At 71.4% G+C, this 9,899-nt stretch overlaps 2 protein-coding genes across 2 annotated transcripts in view; both read right to left on the reverse strand.

The window, feature by feature from the left end:
* Nucleotides 1-5: 5 nt before the first annotated feature.
* SPAG7 (sperm associated antigen 7) lies at nucleotides 6-2,186 on the reverse strand. The gene is made up of 6 exons (XM_039715312.1): nucleotides 1,815-2,186; nucleotides 1,628-1,716; nucleotides 1,267-1,351; nucleotides 1,092-1,181; nucleotides 658-814; nucleotides 6-130 (listed from the first exon to the last, which is right to left on the reverse strand). The coding sequence occupies exons 1-6, from the start codon at nucleotides 1,866-1,868 to the stop codon at nucleotides 6-8; spliced, it is 600 nt and encodes a 199-aa protein (XP_039571246.1). The 5' UTR covers nucleotides 1,869-2,186.
* Nucleotides 2,187-2,281: 95 nt separating this feature from the next.
* CAMTA2 (calmodulin binding transcription activator 2) overlaps nucleotides 2,282-9,899 on the reverse strand; it is a gene marked incomplete at its 5' end in the record, with an annotated part of 8,884 nt that continues 1,266 nt past the window's right edge. Inside the window, 17 exon segments of the mRNA XM_039715313.1 lie at nucleotides 2,282-2,518; nucleotides 2,618-2,697; nucleotides 2,700-2,734; nucleotides 2,737-2,911; nucleotides 3,547-3,567; nucleotides 3,671-3,742; nucleotides 3,823-4,027; nucleotides 4,518-4,738; nucleotides 4,810-4,979; nucleotides 5,296-5,530; nucleotides 5,732-5,810; nucleotides 5,943-6,139; nucleotides 6,558-6,673; nucleotides 6,874-7,011; nucleotides 7,046-7,567; nucleotides 9,078-9,218; nucleotides 9,677-9,866. Coding sequence (XP_039571247.1) covers nucleotides 2,455-2,518; nucleotides 2,618-2,697; nucleotides 2,700-2,734; nucleotides 2,737-2,911; nucleotides 3,547-3,567; nucleotides 3,671-3,742; nucleotides 3,823-4,027; nucleotides 4,518-4,738; nucleotides 4,810-4,979; nucleotides 5,296-5,530; nucleotides 5,732-5,810; nucleotides 5,943-6,139; nucleotides 6,558-6,673; nucleotides 6,874-7,011; nucleotides 7,046-7,567; nucleotides 9,078-9,218; nucleotides 9,677-9,866 — 2,661 coding nt within the window.

A 9,899-nucleotide genomic window follows, 5' to 3' on the forward strand; every position in this document is an offset into this window, starting at 1 on the left:
CCCCCTCACGCGCAGGGCCCCCCGGGGCCGGCCCCGTCCCCGTCCCCCGCCCGCCGCAGCCGCTTCTTGGCGCGGATCTCGTTCATGGCCTCCTCGATGGAGCGCGTGTCCCGCTTGTTGGCCACGGGCACTGCGGGCACAGAGACGCCGCTGGCGCCAGCGCCCCCAGAGCCCCGGGCGGGGACCCCCGGGAGCCCCTGGGCAGGGACACCCGGGAACCCCCAGACCCCCGGGCAGGGATCCCTGGGACCCCCAGACCCCGTATCCCCCCTGGGCAGGGACACCCGGGAACCCCAGACCCCCCGGGCAGGGATCCCTGGGACCCCCAGACCCCCTGGGCAGGGATCCCCGGGACCCCCAGACCCCCAGGCAGGGACCACCAGACCCCTGGGCAGGGAGCCCCAGACCCCGTATCCCCCCGGGCAGGGAACCCAGACCCCCAGGCAGGGACCCCCGGGAGCCCCAGACCCTTGGGCAGGGAGCCCCAGACCCCGTATCCCCCCGGGCAGGGAGCCCAGACCCCCAGGCAGGGAGCCCCGGGACCCCCAGACCCCCTGGGCAGGGATCCCCGGGACCCCCAGACCGGGACCCCCAGGAGCCCCAGACCCCGTATCCCCCCGGGCAGGGACCCCCAGACCCCCCGGGACCCCCGCTCACCGCAGCCGTATGCCTTGTTGGCCTCCATGGTGCGGGCAGCGGCCTTGGCGGCCTCGCAGCCAATCAGGTGCCGGTATTTGTCCTTGTAGTCGGTGGGGGGGCCCGGGGGGGCGGGGCCGGACTCAAGCTCCGCCTCCTCCTGCTGTGCTGCCAGCTCCTGCAGGGGAGGGGTCAGCCACGAGCCACGCCCACAACACCACACCCACTCAGGCCACACCCTCATAATTAATCCCACTATTATGCATGCATGCCCCACCCACTCAGGCCACACCCACGTAATTAATTCCACTATTATGCATGCATGCCCCACCCACTCAGGCCACACCCACCCATGTAAGCCCTCCCACCCTTACACACGAGTGCCCTGGCCACCCCGCAGAGCCCCGCCCATATCTCGTTGAAGCCCCGCCCCTTTCACACGAAGCCCCGCCTACCCGGAGGCGGCGCCGCTCCTCGGCCCGGGCCGGGTCCCACTCCTCCCCGCGCCGGTACGCCTCCAGCTCCTCGTCACAGGGCGCGAACTCCTGGGGACAGCGGCGTCACCTGGTGTCCCCCGGTGTCCCCAGACCGCCCCCGGGACCCCCAGCCCCCCCTAGGACCCCCGCCCACCTTCTTGAACACCATGACGTAGCGGCTGTCCTCGTCGTCGCCGAAGGAGAACGACGTCAGGCCGGCCACCTCGGCCACGTCGTGCCTGGGGGGGACACGGGGCTGGCACTGGGGGTCCCCCGAGGGGTCCCTGGGCTCGCCCCGAGGGTCCCCGAGCGCCCCACTGCTCCCAGTGCCCTCCCAGTGCCCCCCAGTACTCCCTCAGTGCCCTCCCAGTGCCTCCCAGTACTCCCTCAGTGCCCTCCCAGTGAACCCCAGTGTCCCCCAGAGTGCACCCAGTACCTCCTCAGTGCCTTCCCAGTGCCCCTCAGTGCCCTCTCACTGCTCCCAGTGCCCCCAGTACCCCCCAGGCCCCGCTCACAGGATGCTCCTCTCAATCTTGTTCATGGGCTGGAAGCGGCGCCGGGGCTCGCCGGTGGCCTGGATGAACTGGGACACCTCCTGCTCCATCTGGGGACACACGGGCAGCCCGGGGGAGCCCGGGGTTTGTGGGAGGCCCCGCGGGTGGGGGCCCCGGGACGCCCGCCGAGGCACGGCCCCCCACTCACCCTCTTCCTGAACTCCACCTTCTGGCGCTTCTCCTGCTCCTGCAGCTTCTTCATGCGGGCCGCTTGCTCTGGGGGGGACACGAGGGTCACCCCAAGCCGCTTTTGGGGCGCGGGGTCACCCCAAAACCGCCGGGGGCGGGGCCCTGAGCGGACCGGGGCGGGGCGTGCGGCCAACGGGGCGTGGCCAGGCGGGCCCCCCACTGCCACTCAGGACAGCGAGGGCGTGGCCAGGACGCTGGGGGCGGGGCCCCGCGTGAGGGCCGGGGGGTTCTGAGAGGCCCAAGGCCGGGACGCGCCGGTTCCCCCGCCCGGTGCCCCCTCCCCGGGGCCGGGACGCGCCGCCGCCCGCCCGGTGCTCCCGCCCCGGGGCCTCCGGGCTCCCCTCCCTGCCATGTCCCCTCTCCCCAGCGATGTCCCCTCCGTGTCCCCTCCGTGTCCCCCCCACACAAACACAGCCACACCGCCTCTTTCATTCCCGCTTCCTCGTTTTTTAATGGAACTTTGTACAAAGAGCCCACGCGGGCCGGGGTGGGGTCTGGGCATGCGGGGGAGGGGGCGCGGGGGGCTGTCCCCCCCTTGTCCCCCTCCTGGGGACACCCAGACACGCCGGGGGGGGACAGGGGGGCAGCCCGCGGGGGGCTCACGAGGCCAGGCCCCGCGTCTGTAAACTCTCCACCTCCTTGTTCTGCTTCAGCTCCTCCATCCTGGGAAACACCGATGGTGGGGAGGGGGCTCAGGCTATTGGAGACCCCTCCCCAGGCCGCCACCCCTCCCCGGGGCTGCCCCCGCGTCCCCTCCCGTACCGGTGGCGGCAGCGCCGCAGGAACCTCATGATCTTCCTGGCTGCCTGGTCCTGCTTGAGGGTGAGGAAGGTGCTCCTGGGGAGGGGGACGAGGGCGCGGTCAGGACCCCCGCGGGCCGCGCCCCCCGGCCCCGGGGCGCCGCGGGTCCCACCGGTGCTGGCGGAGGCTGCGGAAGCGCTGCTGGATCAGCACGGCCGCGCGCCGGCGCCGCTGGAAGCGCTTCTGCTCCGCGTAGCTGCGGAACTTGCTCTGGATCAGGATGGCGGCCTGCGTCATCCGCTGGAACAGGGCGAACTGGGGGACAGGGGGACACTGGGGTCAGCCTGGTGTCACCCCCGTGTCACCCCAGAGCCACAGCACCCTGTAACTGGGACCCCACTGTCACCCCAGTGTCACAACACCCTCTAACAGCGACCCCAGTGTCACAGCACCCTGCGTCATCCGCCGGAACAGGGCGAACTGGGGGGACACAGCACCCTCAGACAAGGACCCCAGTGTCACAGCACCCCCTAACTGGGACCCCAGTGTCACCTCAGTGTCACCCCAGTGTCACAGCACCCTGCGTCATCCGCTGGAACAGTGGAACAGGGTGAACTGGGGGACAGGGGGACACCCAGGGTCACCCCAGAGTCACCCCAGAGTCACAACACCCCCTAACAGGGACCCCAGTGTCACCCCAGTGTCACCCCAGAGCCACAGCACCCTGCGTCATCCGCTGGAACAGGGCAAACTGGGGGGCAGGGGGACACAGCATCCTCAAACGGGGACCCTGGTGTCACCCCAGTGTCACAGCACCCCACTGGAGCAGGGCAAACTGGGGTGACACACGGGATACAGAAGGGGGCACCCCAAATCCACCCCAGCAAGGACCCCCGTGCCCAAACACCCCAAAACCTGAGTGACCCCCAACTCCCCCCCTCCCCCGTTACCTTCAGAGCGATCCAGGTCAGCTTGTGGGGCAGAGACGGGGGGTTAGGGGGGGTCTGGGGGCTGCCCGGGATGGGTTGGGGAGGGGGTTTTGGGGGATTTTGGGGGTCCCCCAGCCCTCGGCACCTGCTTGTACTTGCGGTAGCAGCGCTGGATGACGGCGGCCGCCAGCTCCTGCTGCTCCTTCAGCCTCCGGCCCTGGGGGCGGCGCGGGGGTCAGCAGAGTTGGGGACCCCCCCGGGGGGGGTTTTTGGGGCGCCGGGGAGGGGGGCACGCACCCGGTACTTGCGGAAAGCCCCCTGCACCAGGCGCGCGGCCTCGTAGAGCTCGTGCTGCTCCTGGTCGCTGAGGGTCAGCAGCGCCACGGCCCCCCCCTCGCCCCGCGCCCCCCCGGACGCGTTCAGGAACTCGGCCCAGCCCGCGGCCGAGGGGGGGGGCGGCCGCTCAGGGACCCCCGGGGACCCCCGCGAGGCCGCCTCGGCCCTGGGGAGCACGCAGCAGGGTCAGGGGGGGCGAGGGATGGCACCCCAGGGTGGGACGTGCCCGTGGAGTGTCACCGAGTGTCCCCAGGGGGATGTTGAGGGGTCCCAGGAGCCAGGGGATGGCCCCAGGGGTTTGCAGGATGAGGGAGACCCCCACTAAAGGACCCTCCCAAGGGGAAACAGGCACCGGGACCCCTGAGAGCACCCCGGGGTGCTGCTAAAAGTGGGAGACCCCCACTAAAGGACCCTCCCACGGGGACACAGTCACCAGGACCCCTGAGAGCACCCCGGGGTGCTGCCAAATGGGGGTGACGCCCCCCAGGGGTCTGCAGGATGAGGGAGACCCCCACTAAAGGACCCTCCCAAGGGGATACAGCCTGTCCCAGTCACTGGGACCCCCCCAGAGCACCCCGGGGTGCTGCTGAACGGGGGTGACCCCCCTCCCCAGGGAGCTGAGGGTGCCCCTGGACACCCCCCAGCCCCAGGGGTACCTGTGGGCGGGCGCGGGGGGACGGTCGACGCTCTCCAGGTAGGTGGCCAGCCAGGCCATGGCAGCACCCAGCCCCGCTGGCCCGGCCGGCCCCGGGGTCCCCGTGGTCCCCCCCGCTGCTCCCAGTGCTCCCAGTGCCCCCGGGGGCCCCCCCGGTGCCTCCTGCTTGATGCGCTCGGGGGTGGCCTCGATGATCTGTCGCGCCAGCGTCACCACCTCGGCCTGGGGGACAAAGGAGCTTGGGCTCTCCTGCCCCGGGGGCGTCCCCAGCCCCGGCTGCGCCCCAGCTTTACCTGCAGGGCGTCCGAGGGCAGGGCCAGGGCGTCCTCAGGGGGGCTGGGGGGCACTGCCACCCCCCAGCCCTCCTCCTCGGAGGGGCCAGGGGGGCCGGGGGGCAGCGGGACGGAGCCGGGACCCTCGGAGAGCCCCGAGGGGGAGGACAGGCTGCTGGCTGTGCTCAGCCCTGGGGACAGAGGGGACACGGCGGGGGGGTTAGAACTGGGGAGAGACACCCCCAGGGGGCACAAGAGACACCCCCAGGGGACAGGGGGGACACACCAGGGACACAGAGGGGCTGACGAGGACAGAGGACACGGGGGACATGGGGGTGGCACAGGAAACATGGGACAGGACAAAGAACACCTGGGTACACAAAGATGTACAGGGGACACGGCGGGGGAAGCCTGGAGGGGACAACGATGCCCTGGGGGCACACGAAAGGGGACAACGTGGTGACAGCGACCCCAGCAGGGGGGACAGAGCCCAGGGCGGTGCCGTACCTGTGTCGGGGCTGGCGGACAGCGGCGACGGCACGCGCAGGCCGGGCAGGTGACAGCGCGGGGACGCGGGTGACACCTGCAGCTCCTCCAGGCGGGTGGCCAGGGCCAGGTGGCCGCGGGCCCGCGCCAGGGCCAGCGGCAGCCGCCCCAGCGAGTCGGGGACGGCCAGCGCCCGCCGGTCCCAGCGGCACAGCCGCTCCGCCGCCTCCCGGTGCCCCAGGGCGCACGCCCACATCTGGGGACACGGAGGTGACAGTGTCCCCGAGGCGGCCATTGTCCCCAGATGCCACCCCTGGTGTCCCCACAGCCGTGTGAGGCACCCCTTGGGGTGCACTGCCAGCCTGGCCACCCTGCCCTGCTGTCACCAGCATGGCCACAGTGCCCTCAGTGTCCCCAGTGCCCCTCAGTGTCCCCAGTGTCCCCAGTGTCCCCTCACCAGCGGGGTGCAGGAGAAATGGTCCACGTTGAGGGGGTCGATCTCCTGCTCCAGCTCCAGGCTCTCAACTGCCAGCGCCCTGCAGGGACAGCAGGGGACACAGGCTGGCAAGTGTCACCTCTGCCCATCGCTGCCCCCGCCTCGTGCCAGCGAGGTCCCCGGGTGTCCCCCACAGGTGTCCCCCAAGGTGTCCCCAGGTGTCCCCGCTCACCGCCAGCGCCGCAGAGCCTCCACCAGGCTGGCGTAGCCCTGGGCAGCCGCCAGGTGCAGCAGTGTCATGCCACGGAAGGTCACCCCGTGCGCCAGCATCGAGGTCCCCGCTGTCCCCGCTGTCCCCGACGTCCCCGGCCGGGCCATCATGGCCTCGCAGACGGCCACCACCCGCGCCTCGAAGGACGAGCCTGGGCCCTGGAGCCGGGAGAACCTCAGGGGACGCCAGGGCACGGGGAGAGGGGGGCACGGGGGGCAGGAGGGAGCACCGGGGGGTCCCAAGAGGTGGCAGGGGACGGTGGAGGGGGACAGTGACCTGGAACGGCAGGACACGGGAGGGTGGGGACAGGGGGACAGCAGGGAAGGGCAGAGGACATGAGGGACACAGTGGGGACATCAGGGAATGTCACAAGACCCTTGAGGACATGAGGGACACAGTGGGGACAGCAGGAGACCCTTGAGGACACGAAGGACACGCGGGGACCATGGGGACCCCGGGGATTCCACAGACACGGGGGATGCCAGGTGACACCACAGCACATTTGGGGACACCGGGGACATCAGGGCACGTCAGGGGACACCGGGATCACCAGGGCTGGCCTGGGGGTGGCCTCACCTGCTCGGGGGGGGTCTCGGAGGGAGCCCCCCGTGGGGGGGCGGGGGGGGGCAGGGCCCCCAGGCGCGTCTCCAGCTGCTCCAGGCGCTCCAGGATGGACAGACGGAACTGAGCCTCTGCCAGAGGGGGGGACATGGGGGTGAGGGGGGCACCCTGACAGCCAAAGACCCCCCCCGAGCACCACAACCCCTGATACCGTCACCCCACAGGTTGTGGGGTCACCACAACGGGACCCCAAAAGGGGATGAGCTGCCCCGGGGGGGGGTTACCCCATTCGGGGGTCCCTTTTTGGGGGTGGGGGGTGGTCCCCACTCACCGTCCAGCGCCAGCCAGTCCAGCTGTGCCCCGGGGGGGCCCCGCGGTGCCCCCCGTGCCCGGTACTCGAAGGGCGCCGCGGCCGAGAGCAGCCGGGGGGGACAGGCCACGCGCAGGGCGGCCACGCCGGCCTCGTGGGCTGGGGAGGGGGACACGGCTCAGCGCGGCGGGGAGGGGGAAGGCGGGCTGGGGCAGGGGGGCGGCGCCGAGGGGCTCCTGGGGACCCGCGCCCTGCTTCCCTTCCTCCTCCTCCTCTTCCTCCTCATCCTCATCCTCCTCCCGCCCCGGGGGGGGCGCGCCGGGGGGGGCCTCGGCCTCGCAGCCGTAGGTCTGCCCGCGGCGGGGGCTGTTGAGGAAGCAGTCGGGGTCGAAGGCGGCCGGGGGCGGCGGGGCGCTGGGACACGACCCCTCGGGGGTCACCACCAGGTGCTGGCTGGGGGTCAGCCCCAGCGGCTGCTCGGGCCCCCCCGGCGCCGCGCCGCCCCCCCCGAGGCTGCCCACCACCACCAGGGGCAGCCCCCCGGCAGCGGGGGGCGCGGCCCGGGGCCCCTCGGGGTCCCCCAGCCCCGGGGAAGGCTGCGTGGTGTCGGGGGAGGAGGAGGGGGCGGGTTTGGGGGGCTCCCCCGAGCCCCCCCGGTCCATTTTGGGGGAGATGATGCGGTGCTTGGTGCTGCTGCACTTGTGGCCGGGAGCGCCTGCGGGGGTGTAAGGGGGGGGCGTCAGATTTTGGGGAGTCCCCGAGGAGAATTTGGGACTTTGGGGCGTTCGGAGGAATTCTGGGGTGGTCCCGAGGGGTTTGGGGTGGTTCTGCACGGGCCCCAAAGACAATTCGGGGTCCCAGGGGCTGTTCTGGGGTCACAAGGGGTTCTGGGGGGTCCCAGGGGCTGTTCTGGGGGGTCCCGAGGGATTCTAGGGGGTCCCGAGGGGGTTCTGGGGGGGTACACTCACGGGGGCAGTAGCAGCGCAGCACGCCCGGCTGCACCAGCGCGGCCGGCACCGAGGTGCGGTCGAAGAGACACGAGTAGGCAGCGCCGGGGTCGCCCCAGGGACCCGTGATCAGCACCTTCACCCCGCCCTGGGGCGGGGGGACACCGGGGGGCGTCAGCGGGGACCCCTGGGGGGTGGGAGAGGGGGGAAAGGGGAGAACACCCCCTCGTCACAAAGCATTCACCTCGGGGTGCGTCACTCACCTCGGGGTAGGACCACTCCGGGGAGAAGTCGGTGATGGCCACGGGGGGCTCGCTGGGGGGGCCCGCGGGGGTCGAGGGGAGGTGGTGGGGGTGGGAGTTTGGGGTATTCGGAGGAATTTTGGGGGGGCCCCGAGGGGTTTGGGGTGGGGTCTGCACGGGCCCCAAAGACAATTCGGGGTCCCAGGGGCTGTTCTGGGGTCACAAGGGGTTCTGGGGGGTCCCAGGGGCTGTTCTGGGGGGTCCCGAGGGGGTTCTGGGGGGGTCCCAAGGGGGTCCAGGGTGTTGCAGTGGTTTGGGGGGATCCCAGGGAGGGTTCAGGAAGAGCTGGAAGAGACCCCCAGGGGGATGGGAGTCCCAGTGGGGTCCCTGGTGATTTGGGGGTCCCGGAGGGGTCCCTGGAGATTTGGGGGTCCCATTCAGCTGAGGGAAATCCCAGTGGGTTCCCCAGGGGTTTGGGGGTCCCGGTTGTTTCCCCCATGGGTTCCCCGGGGTTTGGGGGTCCCCGAGGGTTTGGGGGGTCAGTCTCACCCAGCCCCCCGGCGCAGAGGCAGGCGTGGGTGCGGGGGGCCGGCCGGGCCTGGTGCCTCTCCAGCACGGAGGTTCAGGGGTCCTGGTGGTTTCCCCCGTGGGTTCCCCGGCGTTTTGGGGTCCCTGGGGGCTCAGGGGTCCCAGTGGGCTCCCCAGGGTTTTGGGGGGGTCAGTCTCACCCAGGCCCCCGGCGCAGAGGCAGGCGTGGGTGCGGGGGGCCCTGGGGTTTGGGGGTCCCGGTTGTTTCCCTGGGGATTCAGGGGTCCCGGTGGGTTTCCCCCGTGGTTTCCCCGGGGTTTGGGGGTCCCCGAGGGTTTGGGGGCTCAGTCTCACCCAGGCCCCCGGCGCAGAGGCAGGCGTGGGTGCGGGGGGCCCTGGGGTTTGGGGGTCCCGGTTGTTTCCCTGGGGATTCAGGGGTCCCGGTGGGTTTCCCCCGTGGTTTCCCCGGGGTTTGGGGGTCCCCGAGGGTTTGGGGGCTCAGTCTCACCCAGGCCCCCGGCGCAGAGGCAGGCGTGGGTGCGGGGGGCCGGCCGGGCCTGGTGCCTCTCCAGCACGTGCTGCACCAGCTGCTCCAGGGACAGCCCGGGGGCAGCGCCCCCGTTCCCGCAGCCCCACTTCACCCCGTGGACTGTGGGACAGGGGGGACACCCCTCAGCGCCAGAGCCCCCCAAAACTGCCGCGCGCAGCCCCCCACCCTGTGGGAAAGGCAGCACAAAATCCCTCCAGGAGGGGCTTTGGGGTGCCCTCCCCGACCCCCAAAACAGCCTCGGGCTGCCCCAGTCCTGCTTCACCCCAGAGAAAAACAGACAAAATCCTGCAGGGGGGTTTGGTGGATCCTCCCCTCCCCAGTCCCCATAAATATCCCACAAACAGCACAACAAATCTGCCAAAAAAAGATAAATTAGGGTGTTCCCCCCTTCCCAAACCCCCCGGGAAAAGCCCCCAACTCACACAGGGGGGTTTGGGGTGAACTCCCCTCCCCAGCTCCCATAAATGTCCCACAAACAGCACAACAAATCCACCAAAAAAAGGACAATTTTGGGCGTCCCCCCACCCCAAAACCCCCCGGAGAAGCCCCCCACTCACACATGGGGCGCAGCTGTGCCACCAGCTCCTCCTGGGACCACTTGAGCCACTCGCGGGGGTCGGCGGAGGCGGTGCAGAGCGGGGGGGCCCCGGGGCAGAGGGGGGGTCCGCAGAGCCGGGGGGCGCAGCCCCGCCCGCCCTCCTCCATGGCCGGCACGTTCAGGTAGTGCACCAGCACGATGTCGGGGTTCTGGGGGGCACAGGGGCAGCGCTGGGGCGGGGC

This window comes from Passer montanus, unplaced genomic scaffold (assembly GCF_014805655.1).
Source record: "Passer montanus isolate IOZ18808 unplaced genomic scaffold, ASM1480565v1 scaffold321, whole genome shotgun sequence".
NCBI lineage: Eukaryota > Metazoa > Chordata > Aves > Passeriformes > Passeridae > Passer > Passer montanus.